Here is a 22,813-nt window from a genome sequence, read left to right on the forward strand (position 1 = left end):
TCTTTTTTATTTATGGTATTTCCTTAATATGCTGTTTTGGGAGAAATAATGGGTTTGTGACACCAGATTGAGACTTGGCAAGTATTCAGTTTAAATGCATATTTACAGGCTTTCCTTCCAATCCTGGGCAAATGACCTATTTTCTCAGTTCTTTGCTTTCATATATATAGATATATATTAAAAAAGAGGATAATATTACTTCTTTTTTCCTTATCCTTTCATCTGTTTTGACTGGAAGCTGTCTAGGGCCAGGACTTTTATCTCTTATTAACTGTGTGTATCTACAGTGCCTCCATAGACAAGGCTTTGAGATGCTAAGCAGTATCTGCTTATTCTTTCATATATCTGGAAACACACCGTCCCTAGGGAGGTCATAAGTCTCCTTTTACTTCCCATACACAAAAAGTGGTGGCATTAAAAAAATATAACCATGGTTGCTTATTGCAACCATCTTTTTTTCCATTAGAGAGGAAAGTCACTGTGAAGATCTGAGGGAGGGTGTGATCTCTGGTGGTTGTAAATTTGACAACCAAGTGTCCTCTGCTAAGGAAATCTTGCCTTTAATTTTGTAAGTGCAGATTTGAATGCAGTCAGCCTCATCTTTGCTGCTAGCATGGTATCAACTTTAGAGCAAAAGGTGGATCTTAAATTAGATTTGAGTGCATTTGAGGCTATAACATAAGAACAGTGCTGTTGTAATAGCTCAGACATTGGGTTGTCAGCCAGAGAGAACATAGTGTGTGAAATTATCAATTCATCTTACCACTGAAGACATCTTGAAGCACCTCAAAGCTGCTTCCACCTTCTACTTCTGCTGGTTTAAAACATCAGGTTTTTTGAGGTCCCAGCAGGGAGCAGAAGTGGGGACAGCCCCCACATTTAAAGACCACTCCTTGCTCGGATTTCAGCTGGAGGAGCAGAATCACCTGTTCAGCAGCATCACTGAATGTGACAGTGTCAGTCACAGGGTCTCAGCTCTGCTCATATGACTGTATTTAAAGTACCTATTTTCTTAACACTTTTTAGTCGTACTAGCTCAGAAACAGTCCGAGCATCATGTCTCACCAGAGTGTTAGCATTTGAGAGGACCTGACTAAAAACCAGATTTCCTTATGGTGCTGGCTGTTGCTATTTCCAGTATTTTCTGATTGATGGCATTCCTGTTTGTTTTTTGTACTGAGGTACATCTGTACCAAAGCTGGAAGTGTACATGCAGCATTAGGAGTTAGCAGCTTGATGCTGTAAAGTAGCTTGTTCAGAAAGCAGCAGCAAAGTTTCAGCCTCACAGAAGCTGCAGGATGATTGGGCCCCACTGAGATTCCAGGTTCTTCATTGGATAACTATCCTGATTTGAAATCCATCCTGGTACTGACTTCATTGCTATTGATCCATTACTTATCTAAATTAAAGCTGATTTAGGAGTCTGCACAAGCTGCAATCTTTCTTTACAACTGAGGCTGCAGGGTTTGGGCATTCTGAGTCTGCTTGGTATTTTCTTAGAGATATTTCCCCCAGCGCTCTCAGACTCTTTTTAAGACTATGCCAAAGGGAACAGCATGATTATTCCTGGCCATTCAGTGAAGCACATACCCCCCAGATTCTGAAGGAGTGATGTGAAGGCTTGATGCCTAATTCAATACCTTCTGCTATCCAGAAACCACAAATGAAAATATATGGTGAGTTATATAGTTCACTGTGAAAAGCTGAAATCTATTTAGATGGAGCTTAGGGGTTATTTTTCACATTGTTCTCTAAATCATATTTTAAAAAAGGAATGCTTTCCATTAGAATTCTTTTATCACCTATAGATTATATAATGGCTTAAGTTAAAAGCAATAACTAAGATGTCAGGCTAGATTTAAAAACTGCTTCTGCTTGTCATGAAAATGCATTTATGGCTGAAGCCATTGAAAGAGTTTATTCCTAATGGGAAAAGGGACCAAGATAGTCTTATTTTGAATACCAGAGCATAGTATGAATGTGTAAGGCCATCAGAGGGATTCATAAACTGTAGAATTCACACAAAAAGACAAGTGAATGTATTTTTAATGTAAGTTATTTTTTCTATTTTGAAAAGTAATACAAATAATGTCCTGCTTCACATAATACATGAAATAAGAGATCTTTCTAAACTGGTTTCAATGGGTAGCATGCAACATTTAGTTACAGAACAAATGTGTATTCAGCTTTTAGCTATATTTTGAAGAAATAACTGCCAGTAGAATAATCCATCAGTCTTTGCAAGTATCCAGGACAGGAATCATCTCACTCTTCTCAGTTAACAAGCTGATCTCTGAGACACAATTGAGTAGGTTTATAAGAGAACATGATAATTTAGAGCAAAAATGGACCTTATTACTAGACATAAGTGAACCCCCTATTAGTGGGTTCACTTATATCTACTCTAGCAACAGCAGTGTCACAAGCAACTGCATCAAATCCTCCCGTCTTAAATGTCTCAGCCCTCATTTCCTAAGCTGAAGGGCAATTTTCCCTCTATTCCTGTAAATAGGTTGTCTCACACTTGAAGCCTGATGGTCAGGTATCTTTTCCAAGTTTTCCCATTACATTTATTTGTGGCCATTTCTGCAATCCTTCTGCGTCTTACATATATATTTATTCTCTCTCTTTGACTCTGCCTTCATCACTTTCTCAGTGTAGTTCTAGAGAAGTAGCATATCTAGAGGCTGTAAAGAGAATGGTAACTCACCCCAGAAGAACTTCAAAGGAAAAGGGAGAATCCTCACCAGCACTTCCCAAGCAGCTCAGTTCAGTGCAGCCCTTGGTGGCCCTGTGGTTTCAGTGAGGTAAAGCAGCTGCTTTCTGCACTTTTACCTTGAGTCAGGGCAGCTAGTTCCCTTTTAGACATTAAGATTGTTTATTCTTTCTTAATGGGTAACAACTGCTCAGATGATCCTAACAAGAAAACAAGTGATTTCTGCAGAACATAGCACTGGAAGTGGAAACAATGGAAATGGCCAAAAGAGGAATGTGTGTTGTGAAGCAGTGCCACGGCCACTCTGCCAGATTTCAACATCATTTCAGAAATTGCTGCTAGGCTGGGTTGGACAATTAAACAATGCTGTCAATGCAGTAAACTTCTGTCAAAAGAGGAAAAAGTAATTTCTGGCCTCAGGACTGAGACAGAAAATATATAGAATTACTTTTTGCAGGGGGGTTTAATTTTTTTTGGCACATTGCTAACTTTGGAGGCTAGCGTTGGAGGCTGTTTTATATACCCAGTTTGCACCCTGCCAAAGGTAGTGATTGGGGGATTTGGGGTATATTTATTCAATATTTTGATTGGGGGATTTAACTGGGGGATTTGATTGGGTATATTTAACTGTCAGCATTAAGTAGTGAATATTTTTCAGAGATGTTGATTTCAACCTTTCAGAAAAATAAAAAAATCCATGGAGACTCCTTTCTCCTTGAAAGGAGAGGGAAAACGAAGTGTTGTTAGCAAACTGAAAACATGATATTGGCAGACAGGCTTTTTTCATCCCTTGAGCTTCATGAGGATCTGTTTAACTGAGCTGACAGTCTGGTGGCTGGTTTGTGCTGACTGCAGTCTCCATTAAGCTGCTTGAAGGGGTTTGCTTTGTGATCGTAGTGGTCTTAAAAACTGCATAACTGATGTGGACAAGGAGAGAACTGCAACAACTCAAATATAATGGCTTGTCATACTAGGTAAAGCTAAAAGTGATTAATGTCTTGAATATTCAATACTTAAGGACTTCTTGGCATTGAAGAAAATACATAAATGGGGCAGGCAGGATGCTGCAATAGCAGCCCATCTTAGAATGAAATAGTTGGTACCCAGCATTCCCACTGCATACTTTGTTTTGGAGCTTTTTTTTTCTGGTGTAGGAGGTGGGAGGCAACTTAACTGAATGTAACTTAAATGTGCTAAAATCAATAAACAGGCAGTTTTGTCAGCTGTCACATTTAAAATACTTATCAGCCAGCTGCACTGGTGTTCTGCACATAGTGATAGTATGGCTGCATTGTGTAGGAACACAAGGTTCATTACAGTGAGCACACCAGAACGTCCAGAGGACTTACTGCTCCTTCTTATTCTCTTCACTGTATTTGCCCTCTCAGCATGAGTTTTGAGACTCTCTACAAATGTTTACAGAAAGCATCAAGGCTAAAGACAGGCTTCTACAGATTTTTAACTTGTTAATAATTCACTGATAACTGCACAATGTTAAGTTTCGGACCAGATAAAGTATTTATTCAAATTTTTGGCTTGTTTATGGACTATCAGGAGAAGCAGCAAGCTTTAATGTTAGAAGTCTCTAAGGAGGATTTTAACTAGAAAAGTCTAAAGAGAAATTGTATGGGTTTTGCTCATGGCTTTGCTCTTTTCAGAGCAGCCATGCCCTTACTAGTCATGCTATTTTCCCTTCCCTTTTCTGACAACAAAAAAAAACTTATCAGAATCAACAGATATTCTAGAGTATTCAGAACATGCACAATGTAAAGTTTTGAGAGTGACTTGATTTCATTCATGCCAGACCATTAATACTGTTTTAAAATATGAATAAATTTTTCCTTCTGGTAACACACAACATTTAATACATTTAGACTTAGAGCACTGGTGCTCTGAGAGACACCAATAGATCTATAGAGGGAAAATTATTTTCAAACACAAGTAAATAGTCAGCTTTCCCTTAGAACTTAATCATCTTTTTAGTGATCAAATGAATAGGCCTCACAGTATAAATGTTTGCCAATGATTCTCCTTTAAAAATTTAGGTACCTCCATTATAAGCACTCATATTTCATTGCACATGTAAGCTTGTCTACATAACATGTCTAAAGTCCAAAAGAAGTAAAGTGCTTTGGTGCTTTTAAAATGTTTCTTATATTTTGTGTTTAACCAAATCAAAGTTCTTCTGTGTTCAGATTTCAGTTCTGATTTTTAAAGCTCAGTTTAGAAAGCAGTGAGGACCTCAGCATAAGATACTACTTTTCTTTGGCAAAAGTATTTAAATTGTTTATAACAAGGGCTTGAACTTCCTACTCCATCAATTAACTTTTTGTAAGGAACTCATTGGAATTTGCAACAAAGGATAAATTGGATAATTGTGAAGGTTGAGAAAGAAAAGTATCTATTGCATTAGATCAACAAAACAGAAAATGTAAGGGAAGTAAAAAAGTAACAAGAAAGCAGGCAATTTACTTAGAAACTCACAGAATGTAAATCTCCAGTAATCCTGACCTGCTGCTCTGTGCTGTTTCAAAGCAATAAAATGTACTGGTGCAAGCTGTAAATATTAAAAAAATAAGTAAGCAATTGACATTATACATCTTTGAATTATTGGAAATAACACGATAGAATTCTCTTTCATCCTCACGGTTGCTTCAAATGATCAAAATACTGTTTATGAAAATTCCTAGGGGAAGAAAAATGTATTAAAAGTTTGAACAGAGATAATTTATGTTGCTTTGTTATGAAGACGCCTGCAGAGTTGTAATTATCCCCAAAACAGACATTATAAACCCTTGAAACTTAGAATCATATTTCTGAAGTTTCAAATTTATTAAGGTATCAAAATATGGAACTGTCTTGCTGAGCAGTTTTATCTCCAGCTACAGTGACATCTTGAGGCAGGAAATGAAACCACCTGGGTTTTGTTAAAACAGCAGTAATCATTGAAATTCATTAATCATAATTAAGAAGATGCTGTAAAAGGAGAGGTAAGATGCCCAAGAGCTAGAGGTAGCAGAACTGTGAGGTCACATTGCCGTTTGAGGTTTGTAATTTGTTATCTCAGCTCCTCCAGCAGAGTTAACACTTCTGTGGCACATGTCTATGTAGAATTTGAGCAGCCTTGAGGAGCAGATTGTTTTTCCTAAGAAGCCTCTACCTGTGCTCTGCAGGCATCTCAGTTAGGGTTTTTGTTACCTGTCAGTGTAATCCACCAGAGAACCCCTGTAAAAATAAGCTTATTGATTAGTTTTTAACTCATTTGAACAGAGAGGTGATTCAGTTCTGGGTCTTCCATGTTCCCCTGTAAACCATACATTCTAAACAACTCAAAGGGTAAATGAAGAACTTTGCAACCACAAAATCAAGTCAGGGATGGACTGAAGGGTGTGGTGAAGACATCATTTAAGATGTGTGAAAAGCTTAAAGACATGAAGGAATTGAATGAAGAAGAATGGTTGTTTATTAGGAGGGTCCAATTCTGCTTAACTTTGCAAGGTTAAGAACTGGCAGTGTAAAGTATAGGTTAAGGAACAAGCTGATAAGCAGAGAACACAAAACATATTGCCTTAACAATGAGGGCAGGAGGGCGAGGAAATCAGGTTGGGAAAAACTGAAGAGTTTCTCCTTTATTCTGGCAATAACAGAGATTACACAAATGTGCAATTTGCAGTCCTGTAGTTGAAACCATTCCTAATGTCTCATTCACTGTGACAGATAGGCAAGGGCATAATTTTAACATGCAAACTCATGAGAAAGATGCCAGTAGTAATGCAAGGAGCACTTGAGTCACAATTCAAACAGTAAAAAGCACTGTTAGTGTTTCTAATTGAGTGCACGAGCATTTATACAGGTTGTTGTGTCGAAGGAATCATTTCCCACAAGATGGAGAAAAAGGTAATTGGCTGAAGGCTTTACTGCAATGAGGTATGTAAGCAAAGCCTTAGGTAAAAGCTAAAACAGAAAAATTGCCAGGAACTGTATTAGCTGTAAAAAGTTACTCTGGCTCTAAGAGCTTATGGGCATATTGTATACCATACAGCTTTACATGCAGTAAATGTATTTCTCTAAATGTCCATAAAATGTTTATTTACCTTTAGTTTCCCCCTCCTTTTCTATCCACTACAGCCTCAAATCAGGTTGTCTCCATTTCTTTGGTTCAATTTTTTTTTCCACTCCCAGGTAGCATCTGCTATTGCTCCCTTTGGTGACATATATTTGTAGCTACCTTTCACTTGCTCAGAGCTTGAAAGCTTCCAGGGATGGGGCATCCACAACTTCTCCGGGCTACAAGTTCCAGTGCCTCACCACCCTCACAGGAAAGAACTTTTTTCTGACGTCTCATCTAAACCTACCCTCTTTCAGTTTGAAGCCATTCCCCCTTGTCCTGTCACTACATGCCCTGGTAAAGAAAGTCCCTCTCCATCTTTCCTGTGGGCTCCCTTTGGGTACTGGAAGGCTGCAGTTAGGTCATCTCAAACCACCTCTAATCCCAATCCCAGTCAACCTTTCCTCATAGGAGAGGTGCTACATCCCTCTACCTGATCTGAAAAGAGTGCAGGAAGGAATTATTTGTAGCTGGGGAGCAAGTTGAAATAGACCTGCAATTCAAATAGATGTGTCTCTTGAAGTGAGTACATAATTATATCAAAATAAAGATAAGTTTGTTTTAAGTATGAAAATCAGAATTAATTGTACCAGATTTTTTCACATGGGTGGATCTTTGTCACTACACTACATATTCTCCTTTATGATAACTTGTTTTACTCACTTGATTTCCCTGCCAGAACTGCACCCAAAGCACTGCAGATAGCAAATAGCATTCCCCTACGGGAACATAACCCTTCCTTCCTATCCTGGTCTTAAACCTCAGCTTTCAGGTTTAGGTAAAAATGCATAGTGACCTAGCATGCTCTTAACAAAGACATACACACTGCATAGGTATTATGTGGCAGCCAGGGACCCAGGATGGTACAAAGCATGACAAGACAATCTGAGTGTCTATAATATGTCTCATAACTACCTCATAAAAATAGCTTTAAATAAGATGGTTACATAAGAAAATAACTTTTTATAGAAATATGTACTAGTTCTTAATAGGCCCCATTTATAAAACAGATGATTTGCTTTACTAAACATGAATACTTAAATTGGAAATATATTTTTAATTTGTGACATTCTTGGTATCAATCGACATCAATTTGTTAGTTCCTTAACAAATAGTTTGCTAGAATAATTTTAAAACTCTTGGAAGTCATCCTTTTTCATCCTGAACTTTAATCTTGAGCCAAAAGAGGAAAAAACTTACCAACACTAATTGGTACCACAAAATCCATTTTTATACTACAAGAATCAACTCTGGTCTAGTTAATATAGTTCAAAAGTGCATCATTGCTGTTATGTCAGGCAGATACAGTAATACTTCATTCTGGTTTTCAGTCATTTCTTCAAAAAAAAAAATGCAACATAGATAAATTTAGTTACCAATCTATTTTAATGGTTGCTTACTTTTTAAATAAATTCTGATCCAACAGCTAAGTGACCAGTAGAGTTATTGCCTATTTTAAGAACTGTTGTTTTGGTGAGATGGGAGATACCATGCTGAAAGGTTAAATGAAATGTCATTAAAGTTTTTCCTTTCTCAACTTGGTTTTAGGTAGCTTATTGTTAGAATGCCCAAATAGGTCTGAAAGCTATTTCCTGCAAAATTATTGTGTGTTTTCTCACCTTTCCCCTTTCACATCTAATTCCTCTTTTTATAGGTTAAATTATGCAGGGTTTTTTTAAAGAAGAATTTGTTTAAAGCACAGGAATTTTCATTATTCACTTCTGCTTTAAAATTTAGGTATGTTTTCCAGTAGGTACCTAGTAGTAAAAGCATGCAATAAAGGTGGAAACAAGGAGCGGAGGAGTTTTCTGAGCTTGTAGTGGCTCTGGATCTGGGCAGAAAACATCCTTACCAAGTGCTTTGCACTCATATTACTGGAAAATAAAGTCTAGTTTTCAATGTGACATTCTTGGCAGAAAAAAAAACAGTATGTAAAAACCACAGTTATTCTGCTGTTTCTAATTTAGAGAGGATTTTTCATGCTTATAGGAACAACCTTTACAAATGCTTAAATGGGGGAAAGCATTACTACAATCACTACTTTCTCTTTATAAAACTTTTTTTAAAATCCTGGCTTTTTTGTTAATCGTTTTCTGTAGTGATATTTTTTAATGTTTTTTCCCTTATATAATGCATGTTGAGTACTGTTTCTGGATCTTATGATTTCAACAGGACAACCAGAGCACTAATGGATAGCTGAATGTATGACAAAGTTTTCTCCTCTCCATTAGTTCTTTTAAAGAGTAATACCTTACTTTCCTTGTGGGCTTCTAATTAATGTGCTCTTCTGCATCTCCTCTCTTGTTTTAATTCTGTTCCTCCCACGATAGCAGGCTGCCTTCCTGGATTTTGTAATTAGTGACCATGCATTGCTAACATCATCAGCTTCCAGTTCCCTCTAGATTTCTGTATTTTTATTCTGCTTAGGTTTTTTTTTTCCAGGAGATCTCAGTGAGACCCTGCTCTTGATAAATAAGTGGAGGATTTCAGTTTGGGAGGGGAAACCTATTGGACTTTGGGAATGCCATCTAGTCTCAGAGGCCTAATATCATTCACTGCACACACTGAGTCATGTATTTTAATATGAGTTATGACTGTATATAATTTACATGAAATTATATCAATAACCACCTCCTTTAAGTCAGAATTAAAATGAGAAATACAGAACCTGAAGTGATGGCTAATAACTATTGAAAGTTAAATTACTATTGAATGCTAAATTACCTGAAACTGCTCAATGTAAAAGGGGGAAAAAATAAAATATTTCAAAATTTGAAGTGTATTTGGTAGGTCTGTCCAACATTGTTATAAAAATTACCCTGTAAATTGCTCAAAGTTGAAGCAAAATTAGTCATCATTACTAATGTATGTTCATCTGCCTTGGTTTGGCTGACTTTGAAGTTATGCTGGCTCCTATTATCCATTGCACTTTATGAGCAAAGGCAATACAGAGCAAAAACGACCAACATACAAGGACAGCTTTGTCCTTTGTACTTTACCAAAGGGCCTTTGGTTTGAGGTCGTGTCCTTCTGCAGGCCATAGAGACCCACCTCATCCGAAAGTCCAGCGGGGGCCTGACGTACATCGCTGAATGGAAGGGCGGATTGCTGGAACACAAGATGGGACACCTCACTTGTTTTGCTGGGGGCATGTTTGCTCTGGGAGCAGATGGAGCCCCAAGTGACAAGACAGGCCACCACATCGAGCTGGGTGCTGAAATTGCCAGGACTTGCCATGAATCCTACGACCGTACGCGTGAGTACCATGTTGCAGAGTCTGGCTGCACTGCTTGCCCCCATGAAGGCAGCCACTGGTGGTTTTGCATAAAGCTGAATGAAAGTTGTAGCACAGTGAGAAGTGTTCATCCCTTCTGAGCAAATGCTGCCTTGCTTTGAGAGTAGCTTTTAAAATGGTTGCTCTCTTTTATAAATAATTTCTGTGCACCTGAAGTGTATCTCCTCACTGTAGTAATTGACGTGACAGTTACATAACAGTAATTAACAAGGTTCTTTCATTATGCCAATTTCTGTATAGCTGAATACAAGTAATAGAAGGACTGTTCATTTATGCATCAACATAGGTATTACTCATGTTTTATGCACAAAAGAACATTTTACACTCAGTTCTGTTGATGCAATGCTGCAAACAATAGAATTGTACAAAGAAAGTGGATTTCTGTACAGGAAATTTCTTTGGATTTTATCATCTTCTTATAGAAATAACCCTGGCAGCATTTCATGTCCCAGAGTGTATTTTCCAGGTTGATATAGAAAAGTAAATATCCTCATCTTTTAGGCAAAATTTCACTTGTTGCTAGTTACACGAAGTCTTCCAGAATGCAAATGTTAGCATCACTGGTTAAACTGAAACTGCCATTTAAGGCATTGGTGAAGAACAGCTCTCTCCTACTCCAAATTATTTATAAAATATCAAAACCAGGAGGAGCTGCAGTATCTTTCATAAATTATATTGTTCTGGGTAACCTGGCTTTGTGCCACATAAAAGCTTAGCTTGATTTGGTAATTTGGGGAGTTTGATTTGGTTACATAATTTGGAACCTTTTTTAATGCCTTTATTTTAGTCTGTGCTTTTTTATTGGCTAGGAATGAAACTGGGACCAGAAGCCTTCAGGTTTGATGGTGGTGTTGAGGCCATTGCTACAAGACAAAATGAAAAATACTACATCCTCCGACCAGAAGTCATAGAGACCTACATGTACATGTGGCGCTTCACTCACGATCCAAAGTACAGGGAGTGGGGATGGGAAGCTGTTGAGGTAATGTTCTCTTGGACTCCTTTGTTGTTAAATCCTAGTAATATTGTTAAGTGAGCTATTGAATGATAGCTGGACATTGTTCAGCAGTTGGAAGCTGAATATTTATTTTAAATCACGGATATCAATTCAGATTTCCAGGAATTCATTTGCCAAATAGATGACATTTTGACAAAACCAAAAACTGTTGATATTGTATAATAGAAAAGTACCTTGTGATTTCTCCATACTTCTAGGATTAGGGGTCACATTTGGATGTACTGTCCCAGATGTTGAGTGCTGCTGCATGTGAATGGAAAGTGCATACATGTGTCAGATTTGAGCCTTGGATATGGAAATAAGTTTTATGAAATGTGTTTTCAGTAATAGTATGAAGGTGATTTTAATTAAGGTGGCAAAGGCCAGGATGAAGGACTAGACAGTACCAAACATAAAACCATGTCACTTTCAAGAAACATAAGTTATATGGACAAAACTGCCTAAATGGCAGCATCTCTTAGAGATTTGAATTTTTTGTCCCACTGGCCTTTGAGCTTCAAGCAGTCATGCTGAACCTAGCTATTTGTGTTTGTCTAGCACAAGCCTTCCAAAAGGGCAGCTGGTCTGCACTGCAAAGAATGGGCTTGCCAAATCCATTGTTTACCTTATTTCAGAGGTTAATCATCCTTACTCTTAAGGTTGAGAGCCTTAGATTTACCACGTTTCATCCTCGAGGTATGGGTCCTTATTACACTTCTCTGGAGTTCACTTCTGTCCTCCTCACACTGACATTGCCCTTGCTAAATTAGCTGACATCTGACAGGAAATACAGCAAGCAGAAGAACATTATTTTTCTGGCTCTGTGTACTTAAGAGAAATGAAAAAAAAATCAAAACTCTCTGCAGTGTTTTGTTGACAGTGACCTCTCTTGTGCAGAGGTATTGCTTTCCAGGATTTCAAAAATATCCTGGTTTTCAGTTTACCCAACTCCTTGTTTCTAGAAATGTATGATTACAACCTTCTTGGAGGGGCTTACACCACTAGTTATAGAAGGTTGCTCTGCTCTGAGGGTAGAACATGTAGACTTGTGCCCTCCCAATTTCTCATCCCTAAGGGACCCTACTAGAGAGCTGTTACTGGGTTATGACCCCATAAACCCAACTCCCTCCACAGCAACCAAGATCTCTAAATGCATCCAGTATTCACTGTGTAGATATTGATCATATCAGAAATGTTGTGCAAATGCTGTTGAGCATTGTGGAAAAAAGGTTATTTCAAGTCAGGTAATTAGATATCCTCCAGGAATTAAATGTAAAGCAAAATCTGCTTTCCAAAAAAGAATAGTAGTATTACCTCTGCTTATACTCTCAAACTTCTTGCCTGAATATTCACAATTGTTCCCTGCCTGCACTGAGCACTGTATTCAGCTAGGTAGAGAGCAGTTATTTAGGGCATTGTATTTGCCTCCCGCAGGTGTTGGCTCTGGGGGGCCCTGAAACAATATGCTTCTGAATTACTAATTCCAAAGCAATTTGGGTTTTAAAACCTCTAATTTAGAGGGCTGTTCCCTTACTTTCTTCTTTGCTAATACCACCCATAGGCACACATTTTACTACTGGAATCTTCCCATGCAGATTATAATTGGCATATTTACAATGGCTGTTTGTGGAAGTCATCCCATCAGGCTTCAGCAATGCCAACTGTTCCTTCTCCAGGAGATGTTTCTCCTGACTCATTGTTACTGGCCACACTGATAACATTGTTATAAACAATTGAAATGTTTTCCTTATTATTATTCTTTACCCATTTGGTTCAGTTTGTTTGTGTTTCTTTCAAGTTGGTACACTTGTTTACCTCTTTCTCACTCCCCACGTGTCCCTTGTTTAACATTCTTGTGGTTATTCTCAATCTGGCTCCAACACAGCCAGATGGGTGTGGGAGATGCAGCTGGTCCCATTCTGCCCAGGGCACATCTTCCACTCTCCAAACGTGCAGTTGGGTGTTTCACAAAAACAAATCTTGCAGCTTTCCAGAACTTATGCAGTCAGTTGTAGGTTTAAAATCTTTTTTCTTTCCGTTCTCTCTTGGTGTTTGTAGCCATACAGCTCCACCTAATACAGTATTTTTTTGTTACAGCACATATCATGCTAGCTTGCCATAACTATGTCATAAATTCTGTTCCCTCTTGCTCCTTAATGCTGCTCCAAAGAGCTACAGACCCATTCTGTCCTTGGGGAAACCCCCAACCACTGAGAGCCATTGGTTTAATTATCAGCACAAAGGGGAACCTGAGATTGAAACAAGAAAAAAGAGGAAACTAACGATCAGACCATTTGGGTTTCGTCCAAAAAAAGTTGTTCTGCATGTGTTTCATGTCCACTTTTAACTCATCACTCTGGCAATAAGAACTCATTAGGTTTTTTCCCAGGGCCTTTGTAATAGAAAAGGAGGCAGGTTTAGAGTCATGACTTCTAAACTCTCTGACAAGTCTCTTAAGTCTTTCTCTAACTTTATAGACTTAAAATATGCTATAGCCTGTCCTTTTTTTCTTTGTGAATTTTCTTTGCTGCTTTGAGTCCAAGATAATTTTGTATGTACTTTGGCAGCTGGAGAAAATGCAGTTATGACCACCAGCAATATCCACTGTTACTGAGTCAGAAAGGTTTTATCAGCTTAGCTCATGAAAGCCTCCCTCTCTGCATTATAAATGTGGCACATATTTTAAATTTGTATCACTTCCTTTGTTTTCCCCTTTATGATAGTTTGAGACTGTCAGCCAGTTTTCACTGTGCTTGATGTTTTCCATTACTGTATCATAACTGATCCTAGCCACCCTCATTTCCTGAGAACTACTTATTTAAAATGTGCTTGATTGTTTCTTCCTGCCCACCACTACCCCTATCACTGTGAACATCACTGTTCTCTCAAACTGCAGGAGAGGGCACAAAAGCCCATCACTGCCAGGATGGTTGACAACCTAGAGCCTTTTAATCCTACTAATCCTGCAGGTGGATGTCCTGTTCCTTTAGTTAGGTGGAAAGGAGCTTTGAGGGATGAGATGCTTCATATTTGCATCAAGCAGATACCACCAGAAGGCAAACATGGGCAAGTTAACCCCTTAGTTTACATCCAGCAACCTTTATGATGCCTCTGAACTCAGAGAATGCTCAAAGTACATTAGAGCATATAAATGGTAAATGCAATTTGCTTTTATTTTACCTCATCCTGTTTAGAATGCAGATATTTCCTTGCACAGTAGCCTTATCCTTCAAGTTCTGCTTCTGCTGTGCCTTGAAAAGCATTATCTTTTGTTTGACATTGAAAATCCAGACACAGATGCAGAATTTGGAATTCATTGCAGGTTGAAGTAGACAAGAGGGAAGGAATACTAGCCAGAGGAAATGACTTCTTTAAACTTAAGTATATTTGTCATTTAGTAAAAGTGTCCAGGAAAATTAAAGAACCTAAGGACACATAAGAAAAGACAAATAGGCTGTTATACTTTAAAGGATCTCTTCTGGAGAAAAATCCCTTTTAAATATACGATAGGCAGCTTACTCTCCAGTGAAAACCAAGGAGAGCCTGACGTGCAAGCCAAATATGTGCACACAGCTACAGGGACTCCAGAAAAATCAAGGACATTTAGGATATCCACTCACAGCAAAACACAGATCTTAAAGAGCAGGGGAAGGTGATGAATACTTCAGTAATTATTAGTGACTCTTAGTCCCATCTGTCTTCAGAAAATACTTATTCTTCCTGGTTTAGATATATCCTCTGCCTTCCTTTTTTAGCTCGTGTGTTTTGAAATGCAGCATCTTTCCCTAAATAAAATCTACACATCCTGTACTCACTTCAGTGGTATTTGTAGTAACTTCAGAAAGGGAGGAACCAGTTATCTCCTGGCTCTCTCTTGGGGAGGATAAAGCCCCAGGTATTTCTGCCTGAAAGTTGTTGTTCCAATACCATCTCCACAGAAAACACCTTGTTTCACAGTAGTCTGGTCCTGAGTGAATGCAGCCATCCACAATCCTTGCTGTCATTTTCATTGCAGGAAGTTATTTAGGGTTAAGTAACATTTTCCTCATTTGGTTTTGAATAATGAGTAGTTTTAAATATAATCATCTTAAATTCTCTTTACTCCTTCCTTATACTGTCTGATACCAGAGAGTTGTTGTAAAAGTGAAGAAAAATGAATGGAGTAAGAATACTTGTAGCCTCGTTAGATACATAAATTATAAAGAAAAACCCTATTAACTAATATTTTAAATATAGTAGTGATAAGATAACCAATATTCAAATAAGGTATTGGATAGCAGTGTATTTAAAGAAGTTATGGCTCATATATATGCATAGATGTACCACCTTTCTATTGCAAACACCTAATATAAATAAAAGCAACAAAATTTATTAAATAGTCTCACTGTATATGCCTTCTACAATTCCAGCATCTTTTTTGCTCTTTTATATATGCTTTTCATCTGATCTTTTTTCTCCTTCATAAATATAGGACATTTCTGTGGGCAGAAAAGGTGGCCCATGTACTCCTTTATATTGTGAGATAGGAATCAGTCACCTGTTTTACACCTTTTAACTGAATAAAGAGTTTGGAAAATAGCTAGAGAAAAATACACTGTTACTGTTACAGCTAAATTATGTTGTGTTAAGTCCCGGCTTTCTATCTATGCCTGTGTAATAGACAAAGCTTTTTCAGAGAGGTAGCAAAGAAAAATATGACTGCTGAACAAGAAAAATTCATTCAGAGCCCAATATCAATGGTTTCCCATTGAAAAATTCAGTAATTGCCAAGAGAAGCCATATAACTTACACAGAAAATGAAGAGTTGCCTTTCCTTTTTTTGAAGGGATTTGCAGGGGGTAAGGAAAAGACTGATCTTTAGTATGGTGTTCAATTATGTCACAATCATTTTAAGTACCAAAATATGACCACAAAAGGTATAGGTAACACAATTTCCAAAGGCTGAGAGATTGGGAGAGAAAGGCTATCGTTACTCCTATTAAAAAGAGGAAAAAGAATATAAGTGAAAATCCATATGTCTTTAAATCCTTATATCAATACATCTTTCCTTCTGAAAGCTGGTTTTTGTTCACTTTTTATTCATTCATTATTTTGCTTCTCTTCCTGAATATTAAATTAGACCGGTATGCCTATGTCTTTTTTTAAAAGAGTTTTCTGTCTGGACATTTACCAAGTTTTCACCTCTTTATCAGAAGAATTGTGGCAATTGTTTTTTGCTAGTTTTATTGCCAAACAGAAAAACTGGCATATTATTCATTTTGTTAATCCCACTGATTTGGGTTTTCTCTTCTCTTCTCTTCTCTGTTTCAGGCACTGGAAAAACACTGCAGAGTCGACGGTGGCTATTCTGGCCTTAGAGATGTTTATAACAATCATGAAAGCCATGATGATGTGCAGCAAAGTTTCTTCCTTTCAGAGACACTCAAGTAAGTTGAGAAAGTTGACTTTCATTAATGTGAAATAGTTCTGTGTATCATCTTTACAAATAAGTATTTATCATTAGTACCCTTGACACTCTCATGTAACAAAATCTGAGTGAAATAGCAGAGCTCTTCTTAGGTGACAGGAAGCAAAATTGCATTTTTTTTTCCAATCTTTGTCAATAAACTAAATTCCTGACTTCTGCAAATTATCTTTACTTCTGATAAAGGTACTTGATAGTTTTTGAGACATTGCTTCTCCTGTCTTTGATAGGATCTAATTATATATGCCAGCACTAATGAAACAAATTGACTAGGCAGAGAACATAATAGGCTTATATTGCATATTTTCATTTTAAAACTTTAGAAAAAGAAGACAAAACAACTTCCACAGAAAGCATGCAGGGCCTGTTACGAGAAAAAATCAAATGCTTTCATTATCTATCAAGATCTCCTAAATTTTTTATGAGATTAAACTTTTGTCTTGATCTCTTTTGCTCTGGAGGTTTTTTTTGCTGTGAAAGAAAAAATCAGTCATGCCATCTCAACAGGAAGTTTAATACTCAAGTAAATTAAATATGAATTATTATGTGTTTTCCTGAAAATCACTTCCCTGATGTGGTCTCATTTCCTGCTTTTTTTTTTCTTGCCAGGTACCTATATTTGCTGTTTTCTGAAGATGATCTTCTTCCATTTGAACACTGGGTCTTCAACACAGAGGCTCATCCTCTCCCTGTTCTTCACAAAGATGATGGGAATAAAGAAGAAAACCAGAAATAGATTAAGATTAATTTATACTTTGTTTCATTCCTTACATTTCCAGGACTAGGGCACATGATTTGGTTTTAAATTCCTAAGTTAAATTTTTTAATCAAGTGTTTTGCAGTCTGTTTTCTTTAACAGTAAATTTTTATGAATGTACCCTATTAATTATGATAAAACCTTAATCCTCTAATTCAGATTAATACCTTCTTAGAAGTGAAATAGGGTATCTTCCCAGATTCTGTTAGGCTGCAGTGTGATTTTGGCCAAAAAGCAGAAGGTCTGCAAGTTACTTGTTTCCTGTTATGCTTTTAATTTGACTGCAAAATTCTTCTCTCCTCTGTGAGGAGATGTATGCTTTAAGCTGTAATATTTTGCCATGTTGCAAAAAGCCATATTGAATTAAGTATAAAGAGCTTTTTCTTTTTCTTTTTTTATGTTCTATGTTAGTTTGTTTTGTGTGTCATCCAGGACAAATCTTGTGACTGTGACAGCCTCTTCTTATGCGGGTCTATCATCACTTGCTGGAGTATCTGATGTATTTCACTGTCAATGAAGTCGACATAGGGGTACTTTCATCTCACGCAGACCCAACTCTGAAACTGCAGTATAAGTTGAAGTTAGATTAAACTAGTTTCTATGGATTTAGCACATTAGTTAGCAGACCTTAGTTTTTCAGGTTTTGATTAGAATATTGTAATAGAATAAATTGTTTCCTCCCTTTTCTAGGTGGTGTTATTCTTATGTCTTTAGTCAAGCTACTATGAAGTAAAATAAGGTAATCATTTCATATTAAGAAAGGGACTATTAACCTTCTTTATATATTTAGTCCAGTAGCTTTCATTTGGTTGGTTGGCAAAAAAAAAAAATCCACTCAACAACATTTTCCTGCAAGTTCAGATTATATCAGATACAGTCTGTTTGTTTTTCTGTTACTTTTGCAAAGATTTTAGGTAGGTCCAGACTTGCCACCAGGCTTGGTGGTTAATTGTCACAAAGCAGTTTGATGAATCTGTATGAATGAAGATGAGTGTTCAGATGCCTTGAAGAAAACCTGCCTCCTCAAAAGAAGAGAAGTCATTCAGAGAGGAAGTTATCCTGCATTGAACTAAAACTTTCTGACAACACTGCCTTGTCTTAAGTAACAGAAATGCAATGGGCTTAAAAAATATTCCTTCGAGTAGAGGCCTGGCTTATTAAGAAAGGTAACAGCTTTGCCAAAAACGTTTTACTCTGTGGCATCACCAAAGGTAAAAAGAAATGAGGCACAATTAATTCCTGTTTCTACTTGGTTTGAAGTGGTTTCCATGATTTTTAACTCCACCTGTTTTCATTTAGTGATGGGATGACTTCCATACGTTTCAGGTAGGAAACACCTGGCTTCCCATTCTGAGAAAGAACATTATTCATTGATTGGACTGCAGTGGAACAAACCTGGTTCTGAAGAGTAACGTTCTTGAATGGCATTTAGTAAGATAGCTCACATGTCCAGCATTGCTAATCACAGCTGAGGGAACACATTTGTTTAAGCTTTAGAGTGCATTTTTTCTATGCTGATAGAGGTCTGCAGTGGAGGTTTTCTTAGGTAGAAGCCAAAAATAACTAATTACACTTTTATATATAGCAGCTAGAGCTTGCCCTCAAGTCTGCAAGGACAGCACTGCCTCCCCTGCTGACTGAGGAGATGGCACATGCCCCACAAGCTGCCAAAGACACTGGTGTAGGGGACAAGGCAAGGATCCACTGATGCTCCAGCACAGGCTTGGCAGAGCTGGCCAGTCCTGTATGAGAGTTATTGGGGCACCTTGGTGAGCCTGGGCCACCCAGCACTGGGAGAATGGATAGAAATGGATGTGCAGGTATAGCCTGCTCACACAGAGCCAGGCACAGCGGTTCAAAACTTTGTGCTCCATTGTATTTTTAAATTTTTATCTTCTTTTTTAAAGCATGGATTCCCTCATGGCACAGCAGGTTTCTGAATCCAGCCAAGCAAGGATGAGGTCTTGACTCTCTCCTCTGTTGAAAATCAGAAATTCTGCTGCTTTTGATTCTCCAGAATTTGTACCACTGGAGGACTATACTTCATTGTATTTCTTTATAAATAGTATTTATAAAGGAGATTTTTTTTCATCCCCTGAATCACCATAGCTGTGGAATAAAACCAAAATATTTCCTCTCTTTTTAACATGTAATAATAATTATTTTTTTTCTTAGTTATGCCTAGTGGGTCACCTGCTGCTACTGCCCCTCACATGTATGTGCTGCTTTAGACCTCATCTCAGTTAAATAACTACAAAAGCTCAGACAGAAACAGTCTTTGAGAAGTGTGTTTTCTAAGCCACTTTCTACATGGTTTTCTTAACCAAGGTTTGCTTCCCCCAGCTCTCTCTGTTGATGTTGCTGGTACTTAGCAAGCTGAAGGGAAGAGCAGAGAACCAGACAGGTCTCCACGTTTCAAAAGCAGGCTCCAGTCACACAGCTCTATGTGCATTGGGTCTTATGTACTTAAATATAAGCATCATGGTTGTTTCCTTGTAAAATGGACATTTCATAGCGTGGAATTTTCCTTAGCGTGGGAGTTAGGATGATCTGAAAGAGCACAAATTTAATGTGGTATTGGTATTCAGGTTGTATGTACAAACTGCACTATACTGTACTTTTTGTAAAGTAATGTAAGTAGACGAGAAGATTGTACAACGTGTAGATCTGCCAGCTGTAAGAAAAAAACTTTTCATAAACTGAGAATATATCAACTTTTCTTTTTGTTTTTAAATAACCCCAAAACACCAAAGTTAGACCAATCATTTTTGAACAGTTCATATTTACCACTGCTTGTTAGATCAGTAAGGTAACATGCATTTTAATTCCCATTCACTTAACTCACTTCATGGAAGTGGCTAGTGATGGTGACTTTGTGTTCCCAGTCATTCATAAGGGCAAAAGAAATTGCTCATTATTGGGGGCAGCGGGGGGGGAGGTGGCAGGGGGGAGAAGACAGTGACATGGACACATTATCTTTACATAAATGCACTGCCTACACTTCTTCCACTTCTTTGTAGCATAATAATGCATTTAAATCTACATATGTTGGATCCCAAGAGGTAGATCCCTTTAAATGGCACCAACATTGTGTCACAGGGGAAAAAAAAATTTTTTGATTGTTTGTGAGATAAATATTGCATATGTGTTGGTTATACACAGATTTTTGCAATGCCCAATAGCTCACTGTTTCTATGGTAACTTCATACATATCCATTTCTATCATGTATTTAAATTGGTTTTGATTTGTACATATTCCATTTAGTCTTTTCATCTTTATATAAACTGAAATTACGGAATACATAATAGATCAAGATGCTTAATTTTTAAGAACTTATATTTGTAAAAATTTCTCTATTGTGAATAAAGTCTTTTAATATATCTGTTCAACTGGTTATAGTTTTTCTTACGTGTGTTGCCAGAAGTAACTATAGGAATCTGCTGCATATTCTGGTTTAGCTGCTGTACTCACCAATTTTTTTGTCAGTACTCCGTGTACTTGTTAAGATGCTGTTCTTAATTAATGTCAGTGTATAGAATTTCTACCACTGAAATAAGTTTCTAGGATTTTTTTGTCAATAAAATTCAGCATACCAAATGTACTTTGGTAGAAAACGAGCCTGCTAATGAAAAGAGGGAAGCTGGGAAGTGGGAGGTGGCAGGCAATAAGCACAGTGAAGGTCAGTCACTACAATTCATGCTCTGCACAACACAAGTGGGCAAAGCTAAATGCCATTTAGGAGCCAACAGCGCAGTGGAGATGACAAGGCTGTCACAGTGCCCACTGTTACATGACCATGTAATGAAATCCTGTCGTTAGCCCATGCTCCAGAGGAGAGGGAAACAGTTGTCATAGGAACTGTAACTATATTTTGTTTCAGAAGGACATTAAGATTTCCAATCTAAATATTGAAATAACAGCTACACCTCCTGGATAACCTTGTTTTCTCTGTTTAGTAGAAAGCCTCCTCCCAAGATGATACTGAAATAAACTGCTGTGGTTTTACAGAACAGTCTCAGTAGTATCAATTTCTGTCAAAAGACTTACTCATTAGACCGGCTTAAATCATTTTTGAGGGCAGCTCTGAGATTTTTTGCAGCAGTTTCAGCTACACAGTGAAGTCCTTGGGGCAGTCAGGAGACAGTGCCCTCCTGCAGCTGGCCCCAGGACTAGACAAAGGCAAACATAAACTAATGCAAACCTTCCTGCAGACTGGGATTCAGAAGAGATGTAAACACAAGCCTGGGTTAGAATTTCAACCAATTCACTCTCCTTAATTGGATGCTTGGTGTGGTTTGTTTTCTGCAGAGGGAAAGGGAACTAGAGCTGAGTTGACAATTAGTCAAGACAAACAGGATTTGCCCCATTTGCATTGCCCTATGGCCTTGCTCTATCACAAGAGGAACTCAGCACTCACACGGCAGCATCTGCTATGGAAACAGCCCTTCATCTGATCCGCCTTAATCTTGGGATTAGTCTGTCCTAGTTGAGCTCAAATGCAGGAGGAGAGATTACACATTGAAAAGCAAACTGCCAAACCCAGGAAATGGTCACTGAGATTCAAGAGTTCCGCTCTGAATATATGGAATTTGCAGGCAACCCCAACAAGGGAAGAGATGAGAATCTTGACTCCACGTTTCAGAAGGCTGATTTATTATTTTATTTTATTATATTATTTTAAAAATGATATACTAAAACTATACTGAAGAAAGAGAAAGGAGACATCAGAAGGCTAGAAAGGAAAGGAGTGGAATGACTAATAAAATCTGTGACTGACCAGAGAGTCCGACACAGTGGACCTGTGATTGGTCACCAAGTAAAAACAACCCCATGAGACCAATCAAAGATGCACCTGCCACATTCCACAGCAGCAGATAATTATTGTTTACATTTCCTTTCTGAGGCCTCTCAGCTTCTCAGGAGAAAAAATCCTAGCAAATCCTAGCAAAAGGATTTTTCAGAAAATATGTCTGTGACACTGAATACTGCAACAAGAGGTAAAGCACAGGGTTTTGCTCTCTCCTGGGTTTATGCATTCATACATGCTCAGAGTGGTGGAGGGAACAAGTCCCACATCTGCAGAACCCAGCTAGAGCCCAGCAGGCTGTTAGCACTCAGCATTATTCCAAAGCCTCATGTCTCAGGTACCTGCTCCTCTGCCTGCACCAGCTCTAACTCACCCTGTAAACTCACCATAATAAACCCTCCTACTGGAAGCCCCTCTCAAACTTTCACGGGCTCTCCAAACTCTGTGCACACTTTGTGGCCAAGTTGTGGAAGGTTGTTTGCCTTTTACCATTCTTGTGCTGACATTTTACAGAACTCCTCTCATTATTAATATTTTATGTCTTCATTCCAGTTGTGGGTTGCTTTCACATCATCAAAGTAGCTCAGAGCTATTATTAGTCTTGAGCACCTCAAGTTAATAAAAGTTATTAAAAAAAAAAAGTTAATTAAAGAAAAAAAGCCAATTGG

General features: G+C 37.8%; 1 protein-coding gene across 1 annotated transcript in view; it reads left to right on the forward strand.

The window, feature by feature from the left end:
- The window catches only part of MAN1A1 (mannosidase alpha class 1A member 1), a 139,581-nt gene extending 118,863 nt beyond the window's left edge, over nt 1-20,718 (forward strand). The window contains exons 9-12 of the mRNA XM_036380555.2: nt 9,861-10,080; nt 10,929-11,101; nt 16,427-16,542; nt 17,190-20,718. Coding sequence (XP_036236448.1) covers nt 9,861-10,080; nt 10,929-11,101; nt 16,427-16,542; nt 17,190-17,316 — 636 coding nt within the window. The 3' untranslated portion in view covers nt 17,317-20,718. The remainder of the gene's footprint in view (nt 1-9,860; nt 10,081-10,928; nt 11,102-16,426; nt 16,543-17,189) is intronic.
- Nucleotides 20,719-22,813: the final 2,095 nt, after the last annotated feature.

Source organism: Molothrus ater, chromosome 3, assembly GCF_012460135.2.
Source record: "Molothrus ater isolate BHLD 08-10-18 breed brown headed cowbird chromosome 3, BPBGC_Mater_1.1, whole genome shotgun sequence".
NCBI lineage: Eukaryota > Metazoa > Chordata > Aves > Passeriformes > Icteridae > Molothrus > Molothrus ater.